This window comes from Macroventuria anomochaeta (genome assembly GCF_010093625.1).
Source record: "Macroventuria anomochaeta strain CBS 525.71 unplaced genomic scaffold BU25scaffold_5, whole genome shotgun sequence".
NCBI lineage: Eukaryota > Fungi > Ascomycota > Dothideomycetes > Pleosporales > Didymellaceae > Macroventuria > Macroventuria anomochaeta.
Genome location: NW_022985366.1, coordinates 353,435 through 372,405, shown reverse-complemented (window position 1 = coordinate 372,405; position 18,971 = coordinate 353,435). Strand labels below are relative to the sequence as shown.

Sequence of the window (18,971 nt, the reverse complement as noted above, 5' to 3'; positions counted from 1 at the left end):
GCGCACGTGCCGCCCGGCGTCGCGCAACGCCCGCCCAACCACCTTACGCAGTTTACAAAAATGAAGATGTAGAGCCACGTTGTCACGGGTATATACTGTTCAGCTCCCAGTCCTGCTATCTACAGCAGTACTGTACCTTTTTGGTCAGTGTAGCACAGTGGAGCTGAGCTGTGTGCCTCACAAGAGTACTGCTGTAGATAGCAGGACTGGGAGCTGAACAGTATATACCCGTGACACACATACAAATGCAAATACTACAAGGCTTTTTGGTGGAGGGATCTATAGACCTAACTGAGCAACTTTGCTTATACATCACGTGCTGGAAGTGTGGAGGTGCGGCCACAGCGACACACTACTACAGGCAGCCGCACTACCATATTTCTTTAGCTTTTTTGCTGCTTGTTGCTGTGAGGCTTTGCGCTTGCCTAATTGGGGCTTTTGTATAGCTTTTGGAGTGTTGCAAGCTTCCTTTTGGTGCTGTTGTTCCGCCTTGTGCTCAACAACTTGTGTGGCCTTCTTTGCAGCTGCCCTCTTGCGCACTAACTTGGCTGCCTCTTGCTTTACACGTCGCTCCTCCTTGAGTTTCTCATTAAGTAGCTTTGTTTGAGCCTGTAGCTCTTTCTTGTTGGCCTTTGCAAGTGCTTCCTCATGCTCAAGTCTCTTGAATACCTCATAGCACACCTCTGCCTCCTTCCGCGCACAAGGTGACCAAAAGACAGCTCCACCATGGTACTCTTCATGCTGATCCAGCGCCGGTCCGCGCGCCTGGCGCAGGGGTGCCCGTGACACTCATCTTCTTGGACCTTTCTGGCATCTCTTTGATTCTTCTCCTAATCTGTTCCATAGTAATAGCATCCCAAGCCTTTGTAAGGAGATTCTTGAGCATTCTTTTAGTCCCATCCCAAGGCCATTGACCTCTCCTTGGCCACTTTATCCTCTTCTTGACTTTCTGTTTTAACAGCAACCATATGTCTTCCAAAGGGTTGAGATCAGGAGATTGTGCAGGATGAATGAAACGCGGAATCCATGAGGCATCTCTAAGGTTTTGTGCAATGTTGTTACACGTCTTCATACCATGTGAAGAGTCTCTGTCCTCCTGAAGTATCCAGTTCCTGCACCAATTGCCCTAATGAGGGTTTGTCAATTGATGACTAGTCCCCGCACGCACGAGCCGGACTAGTTCCGGCCAAACTCGAGAACATCAGATTTGTCCGCCTCTAAGTAATTGGGGGCTGAGCAGCGTAACAAGGCAAGCGCTGACCTTAGCTATGAGCCATATGGTCTCCGAGGTCTGCAAGAAACACAGGCTATCTGTAAGGCCTCGTATCAGGGGCTGTGCTTGAGCCAGGCGATACAGCGATCCCATGCAGAGCACGATTTGCAACAATCTTCAAACTGCGCGATAACACCCAAACTTTGCTCTTCTCTCCCTACATCTCAAGCCTCAGACGCCGTACGAGAAGCACCATGTCTAGGCAGAAGGTCGCCCTCATCACGGGATGCTCCAGCCCAACATCTCTCGGAGCAGCTATGGCTCTCACACTCCTTAAGAGGAACTGGAAGGTATATGCGACTTCGATCGAGGCGAGTAGCATGACTGACCTTCACAAGTCGGGTTGCGAGGCAAGTCCATACCACCTCCGATCCAATTCGTGCCTGAGTAACTATCAGACAGGTCTTATCCCTTAACGTAACGAAAACCACAGATATTGAGGCTGCTGCAAAGGCCGTTGGCGACCATCTGGATCTACTTGTAAACAACGTCAGTTCCTTCTTAGCCGTGCAAGATTGCTTTGTTCATAAAAAATAGGCCGCAGTGGAAGGTCTTGGACCACTCCTCGACACCGATCCCGACCAATTCCTTGAAATGTACAGAATCAACGTTCTTGGCCCGTTGATGCTTGTCCAAGCGCTAGCGGATGCTCTCGTGCGTTGTGGCGGCAGCGTGGTGAATATTGGCAGTGTTGGTGTGTGCGGCCTACCATTCCATGGTGTGTACGCGAGTAGCAAGGTCAGTCACTACGCTCACGTATCCACGTGCTTATCATCCGACAAATCCGACACTGATAACAACGGGAGCAGGCGGCCTTCCAGGCATTGAGTGACGTGCTGCGACGCGAAACGGCTCCGCTGGGACTGAAAGTAATAACGGTCGAGCTGGGTATGTTGTTTCTAGTCCCGACCCCGCACTTTCACTTCTATCCCTTAGGATATCAGCTGATATCAACTGTAGCTATGGTTATGACAGCGATGCTTCGAGCAGAGAATCCGTTTCCCCTTGATCTTCCCAAGGAGCAACGCTCGCTCTATTTCTCGAAGTGGTACGATGGCATCTCCAGTCGATATCGCAAGGATATCGAGGAACGATACGACGCCGCTATTTCTTCTACCAAGGCTGCTGAGCAGATCATTGATGCTGTGGAAGCTCAAGTTAGTGGGAAGATCTGGGTAGGAACCATGGCCTGGATCTTCAAGTGGCTGTGGCCCTTGCTTTCGACAGCGAGGCAGGATAAGATCAATGGCGGCTTACTCCATGTTGAGATGCTCAAAGAATCCTGAAAATTCCTAGAGGATCTAGTAGTTGGACGTATACTGGCTGTCTTGGACATCTCGCATGCGCTGAGGCAAAGGGAGTTTAGCTAGTCGCTGAGCGACAAAGCGTTTCTAGAAGCTTCTTAAAACTGTCAGTGTCACGGTTTATGAGCTGGCAGACACCATGTACCACTGTCGAGCTCTTCGAGAGATCGATTACTGATTTGAGACCATCTTCTGACTTGTCCAAGAAGCGTGAATGTCACATCTTGGTGTTAACGTATCGGCTGAGCGCAATGCACGAAGATCCTGGAAAAACTCAGCGAGGACTCCAGGATTTGACTGTCATACTGGAGAGCGGTTGTGTGCTATTGATGTTGATGCTGGTAGGGCCTAGCCGAGTTCTTGTATATGTGCACAATCACTGTCTTTGTCCAGCCGCTCAAGTTGTTCTGCAAATAAGTTTGCAGTGCTGTTGCCCACAAGAACAGCCATGTCAATGTCGTGCCCATGGCTTTCGACAGCTTCGCGATACGCTGCGCTCCAGAGATCGGTAGAACCAATCATGCTGCTAGCATCGCCATCGAGAGTGGTCCGACCGACAAGATATGTTGCACGATTCGGTTGAGGGAAATTTCGATTCGTTTGGAGATCAGAGCTTTCGCTTTGGTCAGCGGCCAAGTCCTGAGATTCATTGTCTACTCGCGAAGGGGGTTGTGAGAAGGGCCGCATTTGTGAACCATCTAACGAGACGGCGGATCTCGAGAAATTGGTTTCGCCCACCTCGAGAAGTTGACGTCGCACCACACGAGCAAGAGCGAGGCCCACTCTGCCACATGGTAAGACAGCTCCTGGGTCTCTCGATAGGCGATTGGCCATCGGCGTCGTAGTTCGCGCTTTTAAATGGCGCCAATGACGACAGATCGCTGAGTTTTCTTTGCATGTAGCAGTATTTTTTCTTTAGTTCAAAGACTCCGTCGCTGCTACTTCTTCAATGTTGTGAGGCGGTACATAAGATCACAAAAATTCAATGACCTTTCTTGCAACGCCGCTGCCAGCCACTGCAGAGACGACCGCGTGTCACTCTGAAACAAGCATACCTTCCGCACTTGAGAAAGCGCGATAGTGACCTTTCGCGTGCCGTCTGTAGCGCTCCAGCTGGCAGTCCGACAGCGGTCGCAAAGGCACACCGTTTGGGCAACGGATGTCCGCCCCAAAGGATTAAGCGAATCAGCTAGTACGTGCAGGACAAGGCAGGTGGGTACTGGTGAAAACCAAACACCATGGCTTATGTCCATGTGGGAAAATACGGATCTCGAGACCATCCAAGTCCGGAGGCATTTCCATTGGTACGGAACTTGACCCGCTTGACTCGAGAGTTGCGCCACTCATATGCGGAAGCGGATTGATGAAAGTGACAGTGTCGCTCAAAGTTTATTCAGAGGCTAGAAGTCAGATATATCAGATCTGATATAGCTGGACATCAACACGCCAGAATTGCTTTTCCTAATGACAATGTTCGCCATACAATCTCGAAGCATGACAATGTCGTAGACTGAGGGATAGGCGTGGCTTATAAACCTCAAACAACTAACACAAATACGCGAGTCGAACAGCCACTCCGGCAGCGTACAGCTGTAAATTCATGACCGTTGAGCAGCCCTCAGAAAACTGTTTTCAGGCACTCCCAGAGTTGCGACAGTAGCAGCTTGCCTGAACAGTGACATCCGCCACAGCTTGAGCTACCCGGAGTTGTTGACGTACTATCTCCGCTTCTTCGTCCCGTTTAAGTCTGACAAGACACTCGTGGTATCCATGCAGAGCCCAGACATTGTTGGGATGCTGTCTTGCCCTGGGTAAGGTGTCATCGAACCCTAGATCCGCCTTGTACGCGGCAGCCGCATCTTCGACCCTGCCCTGTTCCATCAGGAGTGCAGCATACGCGTGCCGCGTTGGCTGCATCCATGGCCAGGGTTCCGCATAAGTGAGAGCATCGTCGCGCTTGATCGCTTCCTCGAGGTGGCTAAACGCGACGTCATAATTGCCCTGCCGATAGGCTATCTCCCCATCGAGCATTGCCTCGCCGACCTGAAGAACCACGTTTGACCGGTTCGGGAAGTCACCACAGATGCGGGACGACGGAATCCGTTTCACGGCCTCTTTGAGAGCGGCACGTTCTTTCAGAGCCTTGTCAACGTCTCCGGTCGCGGCATGTGCCACACCTTTTCCATAATGTATCATTGCGATCGTCACGCAGTAAAGGTCCCTATCTTTTGGGTAGGGTAATGAAAGCAGGTTTTGCCAAAGACCAAAACGGACCAGGACGTGAACACGCACTGAGGAGAAGTTCTCGAGCCAGTCTGCCATGGGTGGACTCTCAATGTTGAGGAGAGATGCCGGTAGTGATCGTTCCATCCGGCTCACCGCTTCTAGAGCGACCTTCGACTGACCGGCGAACATTGCGGCATAGATCAGCGAGTGGTAGTCGTGCATACGATAGAAAGAGTAGAAATTGTCTCCCCCATGCTCGTTGTGGTACTTCTCGTCAGCCAGACAGGCATCAGCATTCGAGGCTATGGCTCGTCGATAGTCCCCTATGAGTATGTCAAGGTGACTCGGCATGTGGACCAGATGACCCGCATCAGGGATGAGGTTGCGAAGATGGTCTGCGGCAACCAGTGCGGCTTCCGGCGTCGAACTCATCTCCATAAGGTGGATGTACAGGTGGAGAATTCCCGGGTGCTTGTACACATCGTCCTGCTCGAGTGCCTTCTCGAGGAAGCCTTTGACCTCCAACGAGCGGGATCCAGGAGTCGGCTCACCAGTTTTCAGGTCCCAAAGATCCCATGCGGAAAGGTTCATCACAGAGTCGGCGAACAAAGCTGTAACATCGAGGTCATCAGAGAACTTCTCATACACCGACTCCATGGCCTTTGCGTAAGCCTCGTTACACGCCTTGAAGTCATGCTCCTTGAGCCCCTTTGGCACGCGAGACTGGATCGCCTCGATGAGTGCCTCTTCAAGCTCTGTTGAATCCAGTACATGGTCTTTAGCTTCTGTGAGTGCATTTTTGATCGTCTCTAGAGTTGTCTTCAGCTCCTTTTCGTCGAAGAGATCCCACGGCTTGTTGTAGTTTGGGCCTAGAGCGAAGGCAAGCTAACTCAAGTCAGCTCATATATCAGTCCACTATGGGAATTACAGTTTCAAACTCACGCCCCAGTATGCCATCGCACAACCGGGATCTTCAGTAATTGCCCTTTCGAAGCAGCGAGCTGACTCTTCGTGGTGGAATGCATAGCTCCAAATGAGGCCTCTATCGAACCAGACCTGAGCCTCTGCACTTGCGGTTGTGACCTTACAATGGTACGTTCCTAGATCGTACTGGTATGATATTGATGCGGTACCCATGGTTGCGACTTTATCAATATTGGACTTTCAACTTCGGCTCAAGTCTGTCGAGGAAGCGACACACGCTGCGATATCCAGCCCTCTCAAAACTTTGTTCATATGAGCGGGGTTGCGTGTCGCGCCGGCCAATGTAATCGCGTCATGACGCCACATCGCCGGTCGCACATGGCAAGAGCATTGCACACGTTACAATTCCCTTGCAAGTAGTAACACATTGAAAGTGCATACTGACTTGCAGTGTTGTTGTGGTGAAATTCGTGTATGCATTTAGTTCCTGAATTCGAAGATGGCAGATAATTACGTCACCCCACTTTCTCACGATCGTGAAGACTCACCACCATAACTTTTCCTCCTTAGTCACGCCATCCTGAAGCGATCGATACAATCAACGAACATCCACCTCGCGTATCTCAAAGCAAGCCTTTGAAGTCACGTATGCTAGCTCGAAGCACACGGTGGCTTTCCAGGGATTCAATTGCAAGACCTTTTGCATCCTCCAGCATCCTCCTGAAGCCATCCACACAATACTGCGCCAAAATGCTACACTCAGCCTCAACGCCCGTGCCAACCAACAACTCCTCCAGGAAGATCTTCGCACCAACATCCAACTCCGAAGACCCCGGCCACGCAACCCAGTACACCAAAGGCGCGCTCGACCGCTCCGACCTCCTCCCCTCACCCACCGATCAATTCCACGCCTGGTTCGAAGAGGCCTCCAAATCGGGTGTCTACCAGCCTGAAACCGTAACCTTCAGCACGGCCTCCCTGCCGTCTGGGAAAGTATCCGCACGTATGGTCTACATGAAAGAGCTCGACTCACGCGGCTTCGTAATCTATTCCAACTGGGACACCTCGCGCAAAGCCGCCGATGTAGCCAGCAACCCACACGCCGCTCTGACCTTTTGGTGGCGCGAACTCGAGCGCCAAGTCAGGGTCGAAGGGCGCGTTGAGCGTCTCACTTCAGACGAATCTCAGGTCTACTACGACACGCGGATCCGGGGGAGTAGGATTGGCGCGTGGGCGAGCCAGCAGAGTAAAGTGCTGGAGGGAAGGGAGGAGCTGGAGAAGCGAGTGGAGGATGTGGAGAAGCGGTTTGAAGGGAAGGATAAGATTCCTGTTCCGGAGTTTTGGGGTGGGTTGAGGGTGGTTCCTGGGGTTGTGGAGTTTTGGCAGGGCAGGCCAAGTCGGTTGCATGATCGGTTTAGGTATGAGTGGGTGGAGAAGGAGGGGGGCCAGGGGGAGTGGAAGGTTGATAGACTGAGTCCGTAGAGTGTTGAGTAGGGTGACGAATTGAGGTTGAACGTGAAAGTGATATATTCTGATTATTTTACGAATCTTAGTATGAACTACAAACGCTTGCACAACGCCAATGTATGACCTGGTCCTACCCAAAGCAGTCATATGCAACTATATGAAACCGTCAATCGTAACCCTTGATCAGCTGAACCATTTACTCGCCATCAGATTCATCTTCCGCAGTCTGGGATATTGTTAGCTTATGCTTGTAGGATGGAGATGTTGTGATAACTTACGTTCTCGTGGAAGTTGGTTCCGTGCGTGGTCTCGTTGACGTAACCCTTCCTAATGACGAAGTCACCGAAGTGCTCGCCCTCATTCCTCTCCTTAGCGTAGTGCTTGATCATCGGCTGCATGATCTCAAGGATCTCGTCTTCCTTAATCGAACTCCTGTACAGCTTGTTCAAGCGCTGACCATGGTAGCCACCACCAAGGTACATGTTATATGCGCCGTAAGCCTTACCAACAAACGCAACCTCAGCAAGCCAAGGACGCGCGCAACCGTTAGGGCAACCAGTCATACGCATAACGATGCTGTCTTGACGCAGACCGGCCTCCTCAAGGGTGCCCTCGAGCTTGGAGATCAGGACGGGAAGGTAACGTTCGGACTCAGCCATGGCAAGACCGCAAGTGGGGAAAGCAACACAAGCGGAACTTGACAGCCTCATGCCAGAGAAGTGGATGTTGTCAAGCTTCCACTTCTTGAGGAGCTCCTTCATCGCCGCGAGGTCATCGTCGTGAACATTGGACAGGATCAAGTGCTGGTTACCAGTCAACCTGAATTCTCCCTTGTGTGCCTTGGCAACCTCGATCAGACCGGTCTTCATGGGGAACTCAGCAGTGTCCTCAATGCGACCGTTCTCAACGAAGAGAGTGAAGTGGTTGAGACCCTTCTCATCCTTCTGCCATCCGAATGTGTCGACATTGCTGTCGAACTTGAAGGGCGCAGGGTCAGCGAACTTCTGGCCCCACAGCTCCTCAACCTTGCGACGGAAGACATCGACACCCATGTCGTCGACAGTGTACTTTAGACGAGCGTGCTTCCTGTTCTTGCGGTCACCGTGGTCGCGCTGCACCAGCATGATCTTCTCGCAAACAATGTGAGCCTGCTCTGTGGGAACGTAACCGAACATGCTTCCGGTTCGGGGGTATGTCTTCTTGTTGTTGTGTGTGACACCCATACCACCACCAGCAAGAACGTTGAAACCGACGAGGTTGCCGTCGGCACCCTTGATGGCGATTAGACCGATGTCGTGAGCGTAGACATCGGTGTCGTTGTGAGGTGGGATAGCGATGGTGACCTTGAACTTCCTGGGCAGGTAGAGAGGACCGTAGAGCGGCTCGTGATCCTGAATAGCCTCGCCAGCGACCTTACGCTTCTCCTTTGTCTCGTCATCCTCAAGCCAGATCTCGTGGTAAGCGCTGGTTTTGGGAAGAAGGTGGTCGCTGATCTTCCGGGATACAGCGTGGACCTGAGCGTGGTAGCTGGAGTGAGTAGGGAGAGAACTACACATCACGTTACGGTTAACGTCACCGCAGGCAGCGATGGTGGTCATCAAAGACTTGTTGATGGCCTGCATGGCTGGCTTGAGCTTGCCCTTGACAACACCATGGAATTGGAAGGTTTGACGGGTGGTCAGCTTCATAGTCTCGTTACCGAGCTTGGTGCTGATCTCGTCCATCTGCAGCCACTGCTTAGGGGTAGCAACACCACCAGGAAGTCTGCATCGGATCATGAACGAGTATGCTGGCTCAAGGCCCTGTGCCTTGCGCTCGTCACGAAGGTCACGGTCGTCCTGCATGTAGGTACCGTGGAACTTGGTGAGCTGCTGGTCGCTGGCAGAGATGGCGCCAGTGGATGTGTCGGCCAAACCCTCCTCGATAGTGCCACGGAGGTAGTTCGAGGCAGCCTTCATGTCCTCATTGGTGATTGGCGGGGGCTCCTCAGGAAGACCCTCGACATTGTCCACACCGAGCGATTGCCAGAGCTTGGGTTCCCACTCCTGGTAAGCCGTCTCGTACGCATCAGGATCCTGGTCATCTCCAAGACCGACAGGTGCGAGCTCCTTGCCACCAAGTGTGACGAGGCGGGCGTGCAAGTCCTTGGCGGGCTTGTTGTAGTAGATCTTGTCCTCCTTACGGGGCCAGTAGTGGCTGTCACCGAGACCGAATGTGGAGAAGTTGACGGTGGCGAGGTCCAGGTCAGTGGAGTCCTTGATGGTTTCCCAGGTTGTGCGTCCGTTCTGAGGGAATTCACCCTGACCAGCGACACTGGTGATGAACACGACATTCTGCTCGTTGGGCAAGTCTTCGAGAGGGAAGTCGTCCATGGCCATGACCATAGTCTTGAGGCCTCGCGCCTTACCACGGTTACCCAGTCGCTTTGACACCTTCTCGGCGTTACCGTTGTCGGAAGCGAAAAGGACGGTCAGTGGGTCACCAGCGAGACCGTCAAGGAGCTGGCTGTAAGCATCCTTGGCCTTGCGCTTCTGCAGCTGCCTAACCTCAGTACCGAAGTTACCAGAAACGTTGGAGGCAAACTGAGGGTGCCTCTTCATAACCTGGGACATGTAGCTGTCCCGGGCAAGGAATTCCTCGAGCTCCTTCTTGATCCTCTCGGAGTCAAGCTGAAAGTTGGGCTCACCCTTCTCGTCACCCTTGGGGTCCCAGCGGTACAACGGCCAGTATCCAAGGTCGACAGCCTTCTTGGTCTCTTGCAGGATGGTCAGGGGTGAATCGTTCTCCTTCTCGTATGGTAGGTAGGCGAGGACAACCGAGGGACCGTCGAACTTATCGGCCTCAATCATAGCCTCGAGAACCTGGGTGTAGGAGCTGTATACAGCAACGGATGCAACGTAGGCGTTACCGAAGTTCATGGCGTAAAGACCAATGTCCTTCTTCCTGCGTACGGAGTCGGCAGCGGCGCGCTCGGAGTAAGGCGTGGAGTCGATGATGAGCATGTTAACGTTCTCGCCAGACTCCAAGACGTGGTGAACACCAGAGTTTCCGAGATCGTATGCCCAAGCATCAGAGCCAACCAACCAGGGCGACTCCTTGTAGAACAGCTTCTTGGACTCGAGGAACTTGTTGGCAGTGGCGGAGCCGTCAGTGCTCAAGCGTGCAATAACCTCAGGGGCAAGGTTGTTAGCCTCAAGAGCGCTGTCTGCGCTAAGTGCCCACTTGGACAGCCATTCCTTAGGTGCACTTGTGATGAAATCGTTACTCTTGGAAGCAGCCGCAGCCTCGTCGACAAATCGCTTCCTGTGCTCCTTGCGAGCGATGAGCGATCCGAAACCGTACTCGGGGCTTGCTGAGATCTCGTTAGAGATACCAGCATTCTGTGCGCCAAGCTGGTTGGCGACGTGAAGCTTGTCACCGAAAACCTGGTCCAGAATCTTAACGTAGGCGTTCTCGAGGGCAGGCTTCTGGAGCTTCGCCGGCTCAGCTTTTGGGCCGTCGATGTTACCGATCTGGAGGTTTTGGAGAGGCGACTCGCTGGTGAGGTTCTGCCATACACCACGCAGAGCTTGCTGAACAGTCTTCTCATCGATGTAGCCCAGCTGGAAGCCAACAACGGTAGGCGATGCGCCACCAGTCGACTTTAGCGACATCAACAGGTCCAAAAGGACAGGTCCCCACTTGGTGGTCTTGCGACGAACCTGCTCCAGGACTGCAATCTTCTTGATCGACTTAGGGAGCAGTGGGGCAAGAGAAGCGCCCAACCAGGGTCGGTACATCCTCGCTGTGATGAGACCGGCGTTGGCATAAGCTTCCGAGTCGTCCGCAGAGTCGAGCTCAGTAGCGAAGATGCCAGTGTCGGCGCCGAACAGGAAGATAGCGGCCTCCTCATTACCAGCGCCAGTGTAAGAGAATGCATCATAGGCACGTCCGGTGGACTCCTTGATGGTCTCCCAGATCTGGGAGGCAAATCGGTAGATGTCCTCAGATGAGACAGGCTTCGAGATCAACGACTCAACAGTGGTCGCGGAAGAGACCGAGACGCCGCTCTGGCTGGTGTCACGCTGTGATGAACCAGACGAGGAGTCAGCGCGCTGGCTGTTCCTCTCCGATACCAGGACAGATTGCAACTCCGAGGAGCTCAGGGGTGCCGCCTCTGTATTGTTTGTGTTCAATGTCTGGCTGCGGGCGAAGGAGACGGTAGCGCTCCTGCCATCATCGGCGTAGAGTGAGGTCTCCTCTGACCTTGTGTGCTGGAAAGCCGCCGCGGCGTCAAGGTCAATAACGCGTCCGAGCAGCTGAGCATCTTCTTGTGCGATTGACTTTTTGAAAGCGGATGCGCTTGAATCGAAGAAGTGAATGACACCCTTGCCTGACTTGATAGCCAAAGCATGCGCAGTCAGGGCAATGTCCTGTGCTTCCTGCAGAGTCTCGGACTGCAGGAATGTGAAGCCAGACTGCCTGATGGATGTGATATCAGAGAAGTCTGGGAAGCCGGCAGGCTGCACGGAGACATGGAGAACGACGGGGTACTGGGCGAGCTTGTAGAGGTGTGGTATCGACTTCACCAGGATCGAGGAGGCGGCGGTGACACTGGTGAGCTTACCAGCACGAATTGGCTGGAAAACTGAGAGAAGAGGGTCGGCATTCTGGCGAACAGAAAGGACCTAGACATTGTCAGGCCAATGGTCACTTTTGTCGTTTGAATGGCGACATACCTCTGGCCGCTGCTTAGCAACAACTGAAGGCGCATTGCTCTGCTGCAATGTGCGCAATGCCTCAGAGAACTCAGAATCCTCCTTCAATGAAGGCACAACCGACACAATCACGTCGGAGGCCAAATGTGCGATGCGGGCGACTGTGACGAGTCAGCGTTGGTTCATTCGTAATGTTGCCCCAGAGTCTCAATTGCAGCCGATATCGCCGGGGTGCAACAAAGTGGTGGGGTGGTAAGGGCGGGGCATACCAGCCTCGCCAGCAGTCGAAATGGAACCCATTGTGACTGCAACAACACGATGTCTGAGAGCAGTGGAGGGATTGTCTATGGGGAAGAGGAGATGAAGTAGACAGTTTAAATCGGGTCGTCGCCGATGGTCCTCATTGACGGCAGCGGCAACTGATGGGCTCAAATTTCGAAAAAGATGCCGATGTCGAGCACGCCATTCTTAGTGCATGTTCCCAGGGCCTCGAGTACCTCCACACTGCTTCCTCAGCCAGTAGGACTTCATATTTTGGTCATTTACCGTTAGTCTCTGTCATCACTGCGGCTGGATCACGTTGCCGTTTCGCTCGTGACGAGGCTACGCTTTTTCATGACATGTTGACGTGCTGGAAACTCTAGTAAACTCTGGTTGCAATGCGCGGGGAATTGTTGCGGCCTGCAGCCCTGAAGTTCCTCTGAAGCCTGAGTGGCCACCGAGATCTCAGTGGCGCCTTCCCGCTTTGAGATGTACCGACAGCCGATTATCGATTAGACATGCACCTCCACTCTGCGCCTCCTGTCAGAACGGACACCTGCATCAATGTCATGTCTTGAACCGTGTCCGCATTGACGCCACTTTACCTTTCGTAATTGCAGAGACTCCCGCAGCTCATGTCGAGTCTAGCGCAGCTCTTGCAATGAACAACACAGCATTTGGATTTGAAGAGCCCCTCGTCACCAATACCCCGCGGCCGTTTCCGGAGCAATGCGCGCGGATACATGAGCGCATAGACGCGTTCCTGGGTGCCAGAGATGTCTCGGGCCGTGTCAAGAGCGTGCAGGAGCAGACAAGGACTGCGCTGGATGTGATAGAGAAGGCATTGGATCAATATAGGTAGGTGACACTGCTCGATGTGGGGTATGGTGGCATGGTCAATGAAGTACTGACAACAATACCAGTTTGCCTGAGCTGTCTCTTGCATACAATGGCGGGAAAGACTGCCTTGTGCTGTTGATATTGTACCTGTGTGCTCTACATAAACGCGGTCTCACATCCTCGACCACCTCGACCACCTCCTCGAACATCGAAACCGCCGTACAATGTGTCTACATCCAGGATAAGCACCCCTTCAAAGAGGTAGAAGAGTTTGTGGCAACGAGTATCAAGACATACTCACTGTCCCTTCTCGAGTATGCAAAGCCTATGAAGGAGGCATTTACGGACTATTTGCGCGACACACCATCTGTCAAGGCCATATTGGTAGGGACACGGCGGACAGACCCCCATGGAGAACACTTGAAGCATTTCGATCCTACGGACAAGGGGTGGCCAGCATTTGTGCGTGTACACCCCGTGATAGACTGGCACTACGTAGATATTTGGACAGTAAGTGCTCTCGGCTGTCTTCATGTTGCATTTATTCTGACTGAATCAGTTCATACGATACTTGAACATACCATATTGTTCTCTATACGACCTCGGATATACCTCCTTGGGTGGGACTACGGATACGCATCCAAATCCGGTGCTCGCACGACAGCCTTCGACAAGTCAAGTCCCACAAACCAGTCAGGCGAATGGCACGTCGAAACCAAAGTTTAGACCAGCATACGAACTCATTGATGACTACGAGGAACGATTGGGGAGAGACAAATAGCATAATCAAAGGACATTGCTTACTCCAGTCAACACTCTCAATTGCTGCATATGTCACCACTTTGCCATTAATGAGGGCGAGTCACACAACTTCTACGGCCCTTATTTTTAACGCTGCCTTTCTGCTCTAGAACTACGTTTCATGCAGCACTGTTCAGCAATGCTCTAATGCAGCCATGCTTTCAGTGCAATGAACTTCAGCCTCGGGAGGTGGGGTGAAGCTTGGGCCGCCGCAGCCCTTCGAAATCTCTCGAAGCTTCAAGCATCTTACTTCAACTTTGAGTACTTTGAATCTTCACGGCTACTTACAGACGTCAGTTTCGCAGCTAACATGCAACTACGCGCACCTCAATAGCACCAGAAACCACCAGCAACGCATACAAGTATACACAAACGACCCCACAATGTCATCCTTCGGCGTCATCGTCTCCGGGCGCCCCGTCCTCACCGACGCGCAAATAATTTCGCCAACACAAGTCGCATACCAAATCCCCTCTACACCCTCATTTTCGCACATCGTTGTCTTCCTGCTCCCGGGCACAACACTGCCAGACGGCACCGCGGCCGCCGTCTACGCGCAACTACCCGGCACACCAGACTTCAAGCTGCTTGGCGCAATCGCAAACGAGAAACCCAGCGCTATCTTCAAAGTAAGAAATGGAAATGCTGCAGGCGGTGGTTTAGGCGATGAAGATGCCATGGTAGATGAATGGGCGGCGAATGGTGTGGCTGCGCCGCTGGCGTTGGGTATAAGTGTCGAGCCTGCGGCTCAGGTTGCGAGTGCGCTGGAGCAGAAGAAAGCGCAGGACGTTGCCGCATCCAATGCTGGTGCAGGAGCAGGGAACGAGCTGGTTGTAAGAGGGCAAAGTGCGGTCAATCAGAAGGTACTTGCGCAGAGGATTATTAAGAACTGCTATGATTTCTTGACGAGCTGGGGGAGTGGGGATACAGTTCCGCTTAAGGCGTTTCAGGCGTGGTGGACGAAGTTTGAGGGCAAGATTGAGAGGGACCCTGGGTTCTTGGAGAGGAGTGATGGCGGTTGAAAGATTTCGAAGGAGGGAAATTGACTGAAAGAGAGACTTGTCAGGCACAAAACAAGCGCATGTACTCGCTGCATTCAAAGAGAGGGGAAGGACAGGAATCGGGGCGACAAACGTGTCGCACAGCACGCAACGCGATGGTTGGCGGACTCGTACGTCAAGTGCTGCTATAGAGGCGCGCATTGGACAGTTTTGCAGGATTGATGACGAGCCAAATCATCCATCACAAGATGACGAATGTGCTGCGCCCCTTCTTCAGATGTGTTCGGCGGGATACTGCTGTTGGGAGGGTCTAGGTGTTACGAGCTTGTGGTGGCATGTCAATTGGATGGGTAGGGGCATATTTACAGTTAAATAAAGTGTAATTTCACATACGACCATAGGACATTGAAAACAAGTTCTCCTGCCCGGGTCGCCGTCTGTCGTGGTACTGTTTTGAGTACGCCGTTGTGCGCCTTCCTGTTTTCGGGAACCCCGCTCTATTTGGATCAATTTGCTCCTTCGTGAGCTTCACGACATAAACACCAAACTGGAAGCAAGAATTTGGTCTGTGAAAAAACACAACATGCTGACCTCCGACATGCTATTGACTACCCTCCGTTGGCACGCGCCTTCTCGCACATCCTTGTCCGCTCCCCGCCGGCCGCCTTAGCATCGAACAACGACGAGCTGCGCAATAGCAAGAACTGAACAACACCCGACTCCTTCACAGACATGACCAAGAGGAAAGCGGGTAGAACGATTAATCTCGAGGAATTCAAGAAGCGCGCTCGACAAGAGATAGCGCCACAGCCTCTCAGCTCTGAAGATATCAAGAAGGCTCTGATAAATTCTAGTCATGATTTGTTCAAATTTACGATGGAACAATGGCCAAGGTGAGCTAAGTGCTGCGAGTGGACAAACAATAGCTAACCCCTTGCTAAGTTTTTCAGAGAGTGTCCTAGAGAAGCCGATGGCTGAGCAGCGTTTTGAAGAAGCACCCACAACCTTTCAGATCAAGCTTTTTCTGGAGTGGTTCGCTCAATCCCGCACCAGGCTCTTGGAGGAATGTGTTACAGGTACGACCCTTCTTAACCGCTCAAATAGTCTTAAGCGTGCCATCAAGATCCACACACGTTACCAATACACACCATTCCAGAATCAGGAGATTGTCAGCTTTGTCATGAAGGATCTCATCCCACAAGGTCTCCTATCAACCACTGCTCGCCCAAAGCCGCTTGTACCTATCAAAGTTGCCAAAGACATCATCAGGTTCCTCTTTGCCAGCAATGAGTACAAGCATCTACACCCCCGCATATGTAATCAGATGGCTTTTGCTATCCAGCTTCTACTTTTTGTGGGCATCCGGCCTAGAGAAGTTGTTGAGTCAGAATGCGTGGTATCAAACCAATGAAGGACTGCTTTACAAAGATATTGAGCTGGTCCGCTCATAGAACACCCACAGCTCCCTCCCCAATTATCCGGACAAGAACCACACGAATTGGCCGCAACACCAAGGTACCGCGCAAATATGAGTAGGCAGATTTTATCGCATAGGTCTACAGAGTACTCCACCAGAAATCTCACGATAAAACGTTTTGTGTGTGGCTCAATAACCTCATTCCTGCCTTAAATGGTGGTGATCGCGTGCACGGACGCTGTATCCGGAAAGTGAGTGTGTACAAAAGTACTGGAACCCCACCTCAACCTCTGAAGAGTCGTGCGTCTCTCACCTCGTTACTCGTCATGTCTTTCGACGTTGCGCGGTGTATTTCACTGCACAACACTGTTGTTTCACGTGCCATCGCTCAGCTTTCCGAGGATTTGCAACTCACCATTATCAGGAACTGGTTCACTGCGTACAACGTCAAGGCATCGAATCCTGGCCTTCCTGTTCAGCTGACGGTGCCCCTCAAAGAGTTCTTGTCCGGTATCGACATTGTCAAGCCCCGCAGTCATGGCCGTCGCGTAGCCTTCACGCCGTTTCTGGTCGGTGTTTCTAGCCCCTCTGAGATGGTGCCTTATATCTGGGAAATGTTCCCAGGATATGGTTCGATTATACAGAAACAATGGAGAAGATCCAGGTGGTCTTGTTATGTATCTCGATGAGCACACTGTGTCCTTTCTTGAGACAAGTGAGGATGAGCCGGGAGGAGTTGGCTATGGCCCCTTTGAAGGCACGTTGAGGCGCCATCTCAGTTACATTGATGCTGGGAAATTCTTCGTCGACACCTCTCCTCAGCTCGGAAGTTGGGGAGATACAATGTCTATTCAAGGTTGGCGGTACCAAGGCTATATTCCATTCGAAATGGAAAACACGTTGGATCTCTGGAACCAAGTCGTCGACAGCATCGCTTCTAGGATGCCTGGCTCACCGACAACAGAAACGGACGAAGTCTTGATTCCTCTGTTCGTCCTCGATCGCTACCAACCGATCCCATTATTCGCAAGGGAGTTCTTATCTCGAGCAAGGAAACATGATTGCCCCAGAGCTTCAGGTTCCAGATGAAGAGTTCATCCACCGTGTGGGCTTCCAGCTTGGTCAGCACTACCCAGCAGCAACGGATCCATTGCAATTGCGACATCTCACAGCAAATTTCCTGCTCTTCCCTTGGAAAACACACGGTGTCCCTTTCGTTTCTCGAGACGACGAAGATCGATGGGTGCGCAATCGAAGACTACTGGACGACCGTGCAGGTCTGTACATCTCCCCTGACGTTATGACCAATACCGTAACCATGCTGCTACCTTTCCCCATTGGACGCAGCGGCCATGTCCGTGCTCTATGAATACGGCTGCTACGGGTCATCCCTGCCTGCTCATGGGACGTCATTGGAGGCGGTATTGTCAAACTGGGGCCCAATGGTCGTGGCCGATGATTGGGAGGTCGATGAGGAAGGTGTCGTAAGAGGTGAAGAGAAGTGAGGAAGAAGCGGATTATTTCCAGGTAGAGTTGCTGTGCATACCTCCAGAGGGAGATGATGAGAATGCAGGCGACGTTGAGGATGGATAGGGCAACAGCACCGTACCAGATAGAGAGTAAGTGCTTGAAGAGCAGGGGTGTAACAAGTGGGTTCCAGATTGTGCTGACTAGATTGTGATTGATCATGCGAATGCTGATCTAATCTGTGCAAATATTTATTGGAGATATTTACAATAATGCCAAGCAAAATTACTACATACGACCATAGGACGTTGAAAGCAAGGCTTCCCGTTCGCTCAGCCCTATTTAAGCAACGTACCGGCGGATTAGTAGTTAGGTGGGTGACCACTAGCAAATACCCGCTGTTGTATGTTTTTGTCTTTTTGCTTCCGTTAATACTTTTGCGCCATCTTGTCAATTTGCTCAAATCTATGTTATGAAAAGAAGCACTTTTTCCACATACGACCATAGGACGTTGAAAACAAGGCTTCCCGTTCGCTCAGCCCTATTTAAGCAACGTACCGGCGGATTAGTAGTTAGGTGGGTGACCACTAGCGAATACCCGCTGTTGTATGTTTTTGTCACTTTTCAACCCTCAGTCGCATCAACTAGAAGTGCCTGTTGATCATATACCGTGCTTGAACAGGCTCGCTTTTTGCGTGCAATCAACACAAGGCAACAGACCAGGGACCCAGTCATTCGTACGTAACAGTCAAAACACGCAAGGCGGCAGAAGTCCAACATGTCTAAAGATCTTCCGCGACGGTTCCTGAATGGCTTGCGGGTCCTTCCCGTCCCTGTCGCTATGCGACTGAGCCTTTCAACTGCCGGTTTACGCCATCTTAAACTCGCCTGTGAATTGCGTGACGGCGTCCAATCAAGACGTGGCAACGGGCATGAAGTGTGGACTTTCTCTGGGACCGAAAACTCGTCAGGCACGGCCGCCTCCGCGCGCGAGCGCCCGTGATGGTCGAACTCAACGCGTCTTCCCCATCATCGACGTGCGGGACGACTCGCTCCACGGGTATCCAGAATCCGCGGGGGCTTCTCCAAGCCCTGGCAAGTGCTGAAGTCTTGGGATCAGCTTTCATTTGTCAAGACGTCAACGACTTCTCGGTAAAGATCACCAGCGGCAGGGACGTTAGACCCGGTCCCTTTCTTCCTAACGACTCGTGTTCCTCGGTACATCACCTTCGAGGTTGCAGCAAAAGCTCTGTGCCCACGCTCGGGCGTGCTTCGTTTTTAGCATTGGGCATT

At 52.2% G+C, this 18,971-nt stretch overlaps 11 protein-coding genes across 11 annotated transcripts; 6 read left to right on the top strand and 5 right to left on the bottom strand.

Annotated features, from left to right (window-relative positions):
• Window positions 1-260: 260 nt before the first annotated feature.
• BU25DRAFT_407632 (uncharacterized protein) lies at window positions 261-1,089 on the bottom strand. The gene has a single exon (XM_033705592.1). It carries the CDS (start codon window positions 1,070-1,072, stop codon window positions 737-739), a length of 336 nt encoding a protein of 111 aa, XP_033565260.1. The 5' UTR covers window positions 1,073-1,089; the 3' UTR covers window positions 261-736.
• A 181-nt stretch (window positions 1,090-1,270) lies between these two features.
• On the top strand, window positions 1,271-2,742 carry BU25DRAFT_223767 (NAD(P)-binding protein). Its single transcript, XM_033701346.1, has 5 exons — window positions 1,271-1,623; window positions 1,676-1,762; window positions 1,811-2,011; window positions 2,083-2,161; window positions 2,234-2,742. Exons 1-5 carry the CDS (start codon window positions 1,468-1,470, stop codon window positions 2,557-2,559), a joined length of 849 nt encoding a protein of 282 aa, XP_033565259.1. The 5' UTR covers window positions 1,271-1,467; the 3' UTR covers window positions 2,560-2,742.
• BU25DRAFT_223768 (uncharacterized protein) lies at window positions 2,743-3,587 on the bottom strand. The gene has a single exon (XM_033701347.1). It carries the CDS (start codon window positions 3,409-3,411, stop codon window positions 2,926-2,928), a length of 486 nt encoding a protein of 161 aa, XP_033565258.1. The 5' UTR covers window positions 3,412-3,587; the 3' UTR covers window positions 2,743-2,925.
• A 479-nt stretch (window positions 3,588-4,066) lies between these two features.
• Window positions 4,067-6,157, bottom strand: BU25DRAFT_223776 (uncharacterized protein). The gene is made up of 2 exons (XM_033701348.1): window positions 5,746-6,157; window positions 4,067-5,688 (listed from the first exon to the last, which is right to left on the bottom strand). Exons 1-2 carry the CDS (start codon window positions 5,938-5,940, stop codon window positions 4,210-4,212), a joined length of 1,674 nt encoding a protein of 557 aa, XP_033565257.1. The 5' UTR covers window positions 5,941-6,157; the 3' UTR covers window positions 4,067-4,209.
• BU25DRAFT_407628 (pyridoxamine 5'-phosphate oxidase) lies at window positions 6,127-7,293 on the top strand. The gene has a single exon (XM_033705591.1). The coding sequence runs from the start codon at window positions 6,478-6,480 to the stop codon at window positions 7,207-7,209; it is 732 nt and encodes a 243-aa protein (XP_033565256.1). The 5' UTR covers window positions 6,127-6,477; the 3' UTR covers window positions 7,210-7,293.
• A 6-nt stretch (window positions 7,294-7,299) lies between these two features.
• Window positions 7,300-12,385, bottom strand: BU25DRAFT_223754 (thiamine diphosphate-binding protein). The gene is made up of 4 exons (XM_033701345.1): window positions 12,161-12,385; window positions 11,913-12,052; window positions 7,473-11,861; window positions 7,300-7,420 (listed from the first exon to the last, which is right to left on the bottom strand). Exons 1-4 carry the CDS (start codon window positions 12,189-12,191, stop codon window positions 7,391-7,393), a joined length of 4,590 nt encoding a protein of 1,529 aa, XP_033565255.1. The 5' UTR covers window positions 12,192-12,385; the 3' UTR covers window positions 7,300-7,390.
• Window positions 12,386-12,725: 340 nt separating this feature from the next.
• BU25DRAFT_360902 (adenine nucleotide alpha hydrolases-like protein) lies at window positions 12,726-13,931 on the top strand. Its single transcript, XM_033703682.1, has 3 exons — window positions 12,726-13,010; window positions 13,076-13,502; window positions 13,552-13,931. Exons 1-3 carry the CDS (start codon window positions 12,814-12,816, stop codon window positions 13,771-13,773), a joined length of 846 nt encoding a protein of 281 aa, XP_033565254.1. The 5' UTR covers window positions 12,726-12,813; the 3' UTR covers window positions 13,774-13,931.
• Window positions 13,932-14,057: 126 nt separating this feature from the next.
• BU25DRAFT_407626 (DUF775-domain-containing protein) lies at window positions 14,058-15,197 on the top strand. The gene has a single exon (XM_033705590.1). The coding sequence runs from the start codon at window positions 14,177-14,179 to the stop codon at window positions 14,813-14,815; it is 639 nt and encodes a 212-aa protein (XP_033565253.1). The 5' UTR covers window positions 14,058-14,176; the 3' UTR covers window positions 14,816-15,197.
• Window positions 15,198-15,341: 144 nt separating this feature from the next.
• On the top strand, window positions 15,342-16,239 carry BU25DRAFT_481535 (uncharacterized protein). The gene is made up of 2 exons (XM_033711094.1): window positions 15,342-15,687; window positions 15,737-16,239. The coding sequence occupies exons 1-2, from the start codon at window positions 15,527-15,529 to the stop codon at window positions 16,203-16,205; spliced, it is 630 nt and encodes a 209-aa protein (XP_033565252.1). The 5' UTR covers window positions 15,342-15,526; the 3' UTR covers window positions 16,206-16,239.
• Window positions 16,240-16,512: 273 nt separating this feature from the next.
• Window positions 16,513-17,536, top strand: BU25DRAFT_481532 (uncharacterized protein). Its single transcript, XM_033711093.1, has 2 exons — window positions 16,513-16,780; window positions 16,836-17,536. Exons 1-2 carry the CDS (start codon window positions 16,538-16,540, stop codon window positions 17,298-17,300), a joined length of 708 nt encoding a protein of 235 aa, XP_033565251.1. The 5' UTR covers window positions 16,513-16,537; the 3' UTR covers window positions 17,301-17,536.
• A 614-nt stretch (window positions 17,537-18,150) lies between these two features.
• On the bottom strand, window positions 18,151-18,629 carry BU25DRAFT_481528 (uncharacterized protein; the record flags this gene model as incomplete). Its single annotated transcript, XM_033711092.1, has 1 exon — window positions 18,151-18,629. A coding segment is annotated over one exon (327 nt), but the record flags the coding sequence as incomplete, so codon positions are not given.
• Window positions 18,630-18,971: the final 342 nt, after the last annotated feature.

Bases quoted from the DNA above. Each gene is read 5' to 3' on its own strand.
- BU25DRAFT_407632 (XM_033705592.1), bottom strand. From the start codon at position 1,072: ATGAAGACGTGTAACAACATTGCACAAAACCTTAGAGATGCCTCATGG.
- BU25DRAFT_223767 (XM_033701346.1), top strand. From the start codon at position 1,468: ATGTCTAGGCAGAAGGTCGCCCTCATCACGGGATGCTCCAGCCCAACA. The intron at 1,763-1,810 runs GTCAGTTCCTTC...CATAAAAAATAG, and splicing joins TGGATCTACTTGTAAACAAC to GCCGCAGTGGAAGGTCTTGG. The intron at 2,012-2,082 runs GTCAGTCACTAC...CAACGGGAGCAG, and splicing joins GTGTGTACGCGAGTAGCAAG to GCGGCCTTCCAGGCATTGAG.
- BU25DRAFT_223768 (XM_033701347.1), bottom strand. From the start codon at position 3,411: ATGGCCAATCGCCTATCGAGAGACCCAGGAGCTGTCTTACCATGTGGC.
- BU25DRAFT_223776 (XM_033701348.1), bottom strand. From the start codon at position 5,940: ATGGGTACCGCATCAATATCATACCAGTACGATCTAGGAACGTACCAT. The intron at 5,689-5,745 runs GTGAGTTTGAAA...GACTTGAGTTAG, and splicing joins GTGCGATGGCATACTGGGGC to CTTGCCTTCGCTCTAGGCCC.
- BU25DRAFT_407628 (XM_033705591.1), top strand. From the start codon at position 6,478: ATGCTACACTCAGCCTCAACGCCCGTGCCAACCAACAACTCCTCCAGG.
- BU25DRAFT_223754 (XM_033701345.1), bottom strand. From the start codon at position 12,191: ATGGGTTCCATTTCGACTGCTGGCGAGGCTG. The intron at 12,053-12,160 runs GTATGCCCCGCC...GACTCGTCACAG, and splicing joins TTCGACTGCTGGCGAGGCTG to TCGCCCGCATCGCACATTTG. The intron at 11,862-11,912 runs GTATGTCGCCAT...GACAATGTCTAG, and splicing joins TTGCTAAGCAGCGGCCAGAG to GTCCTTTCTGTTCGCCAGAA.
- BU25DRAFT_360902 (XM_033703682.1), top strand. From the start codon at position 12,814: ATGAACAACACAGCATTTGGATTTGAAGAGCCCCTCGTCACCAATACC. The intron at 13,011-13,075 runs GTAGGTGACACT...CAACAATACCAG, and splicing joins AAGGCATTGGATCAATATAG to TTTGCCTGAGCTGTCTCTTG. The intron at 13,503-13,551 runs GTAAGTGCTCTC...TGACTGAATCAG, and splicing joins ACTACGTAGATATTTGGACA to TTCATACGATACTTGAACAT.
- BU25DRAFT_407626 (XM_033705590.1), top strand. From the start codon at position 14,177: ATGTCATCCTTCGGCGTCATCGTCTCCGGGCGCCCCGTCCTCACCGAC.
- BU25DRAFT_481535 (XM_033711094.1), top strand. From the start codon at position 15,527: ATGACCAAGAGGAAAGCGGGTAGAACGATTAATCTCGAGGAATTCAAG. The intron at 15,688-15,736 runs GTGAGCTAAGTG...CCCCTTGCTAAG, and splicing joins ACGATGGAACAATGGCCAAG to TTTTTCAGAGAGTGTCCTAG.
- BU25DRAFT_481532 (XM_033711093.1), top strand. From the start codon at position 16,538: ATGTCTTTCGACGTTGCGCGGTGTATTTCACTGCACAACACTGTTGTT. The intron at 16,781-16,835 runs GTCGGTGTTTCT...AAATGTTCCCAG, and splicing joins TAGCCTTCACGCCGTTTCTG to GATATGGTTCGATTATACAG.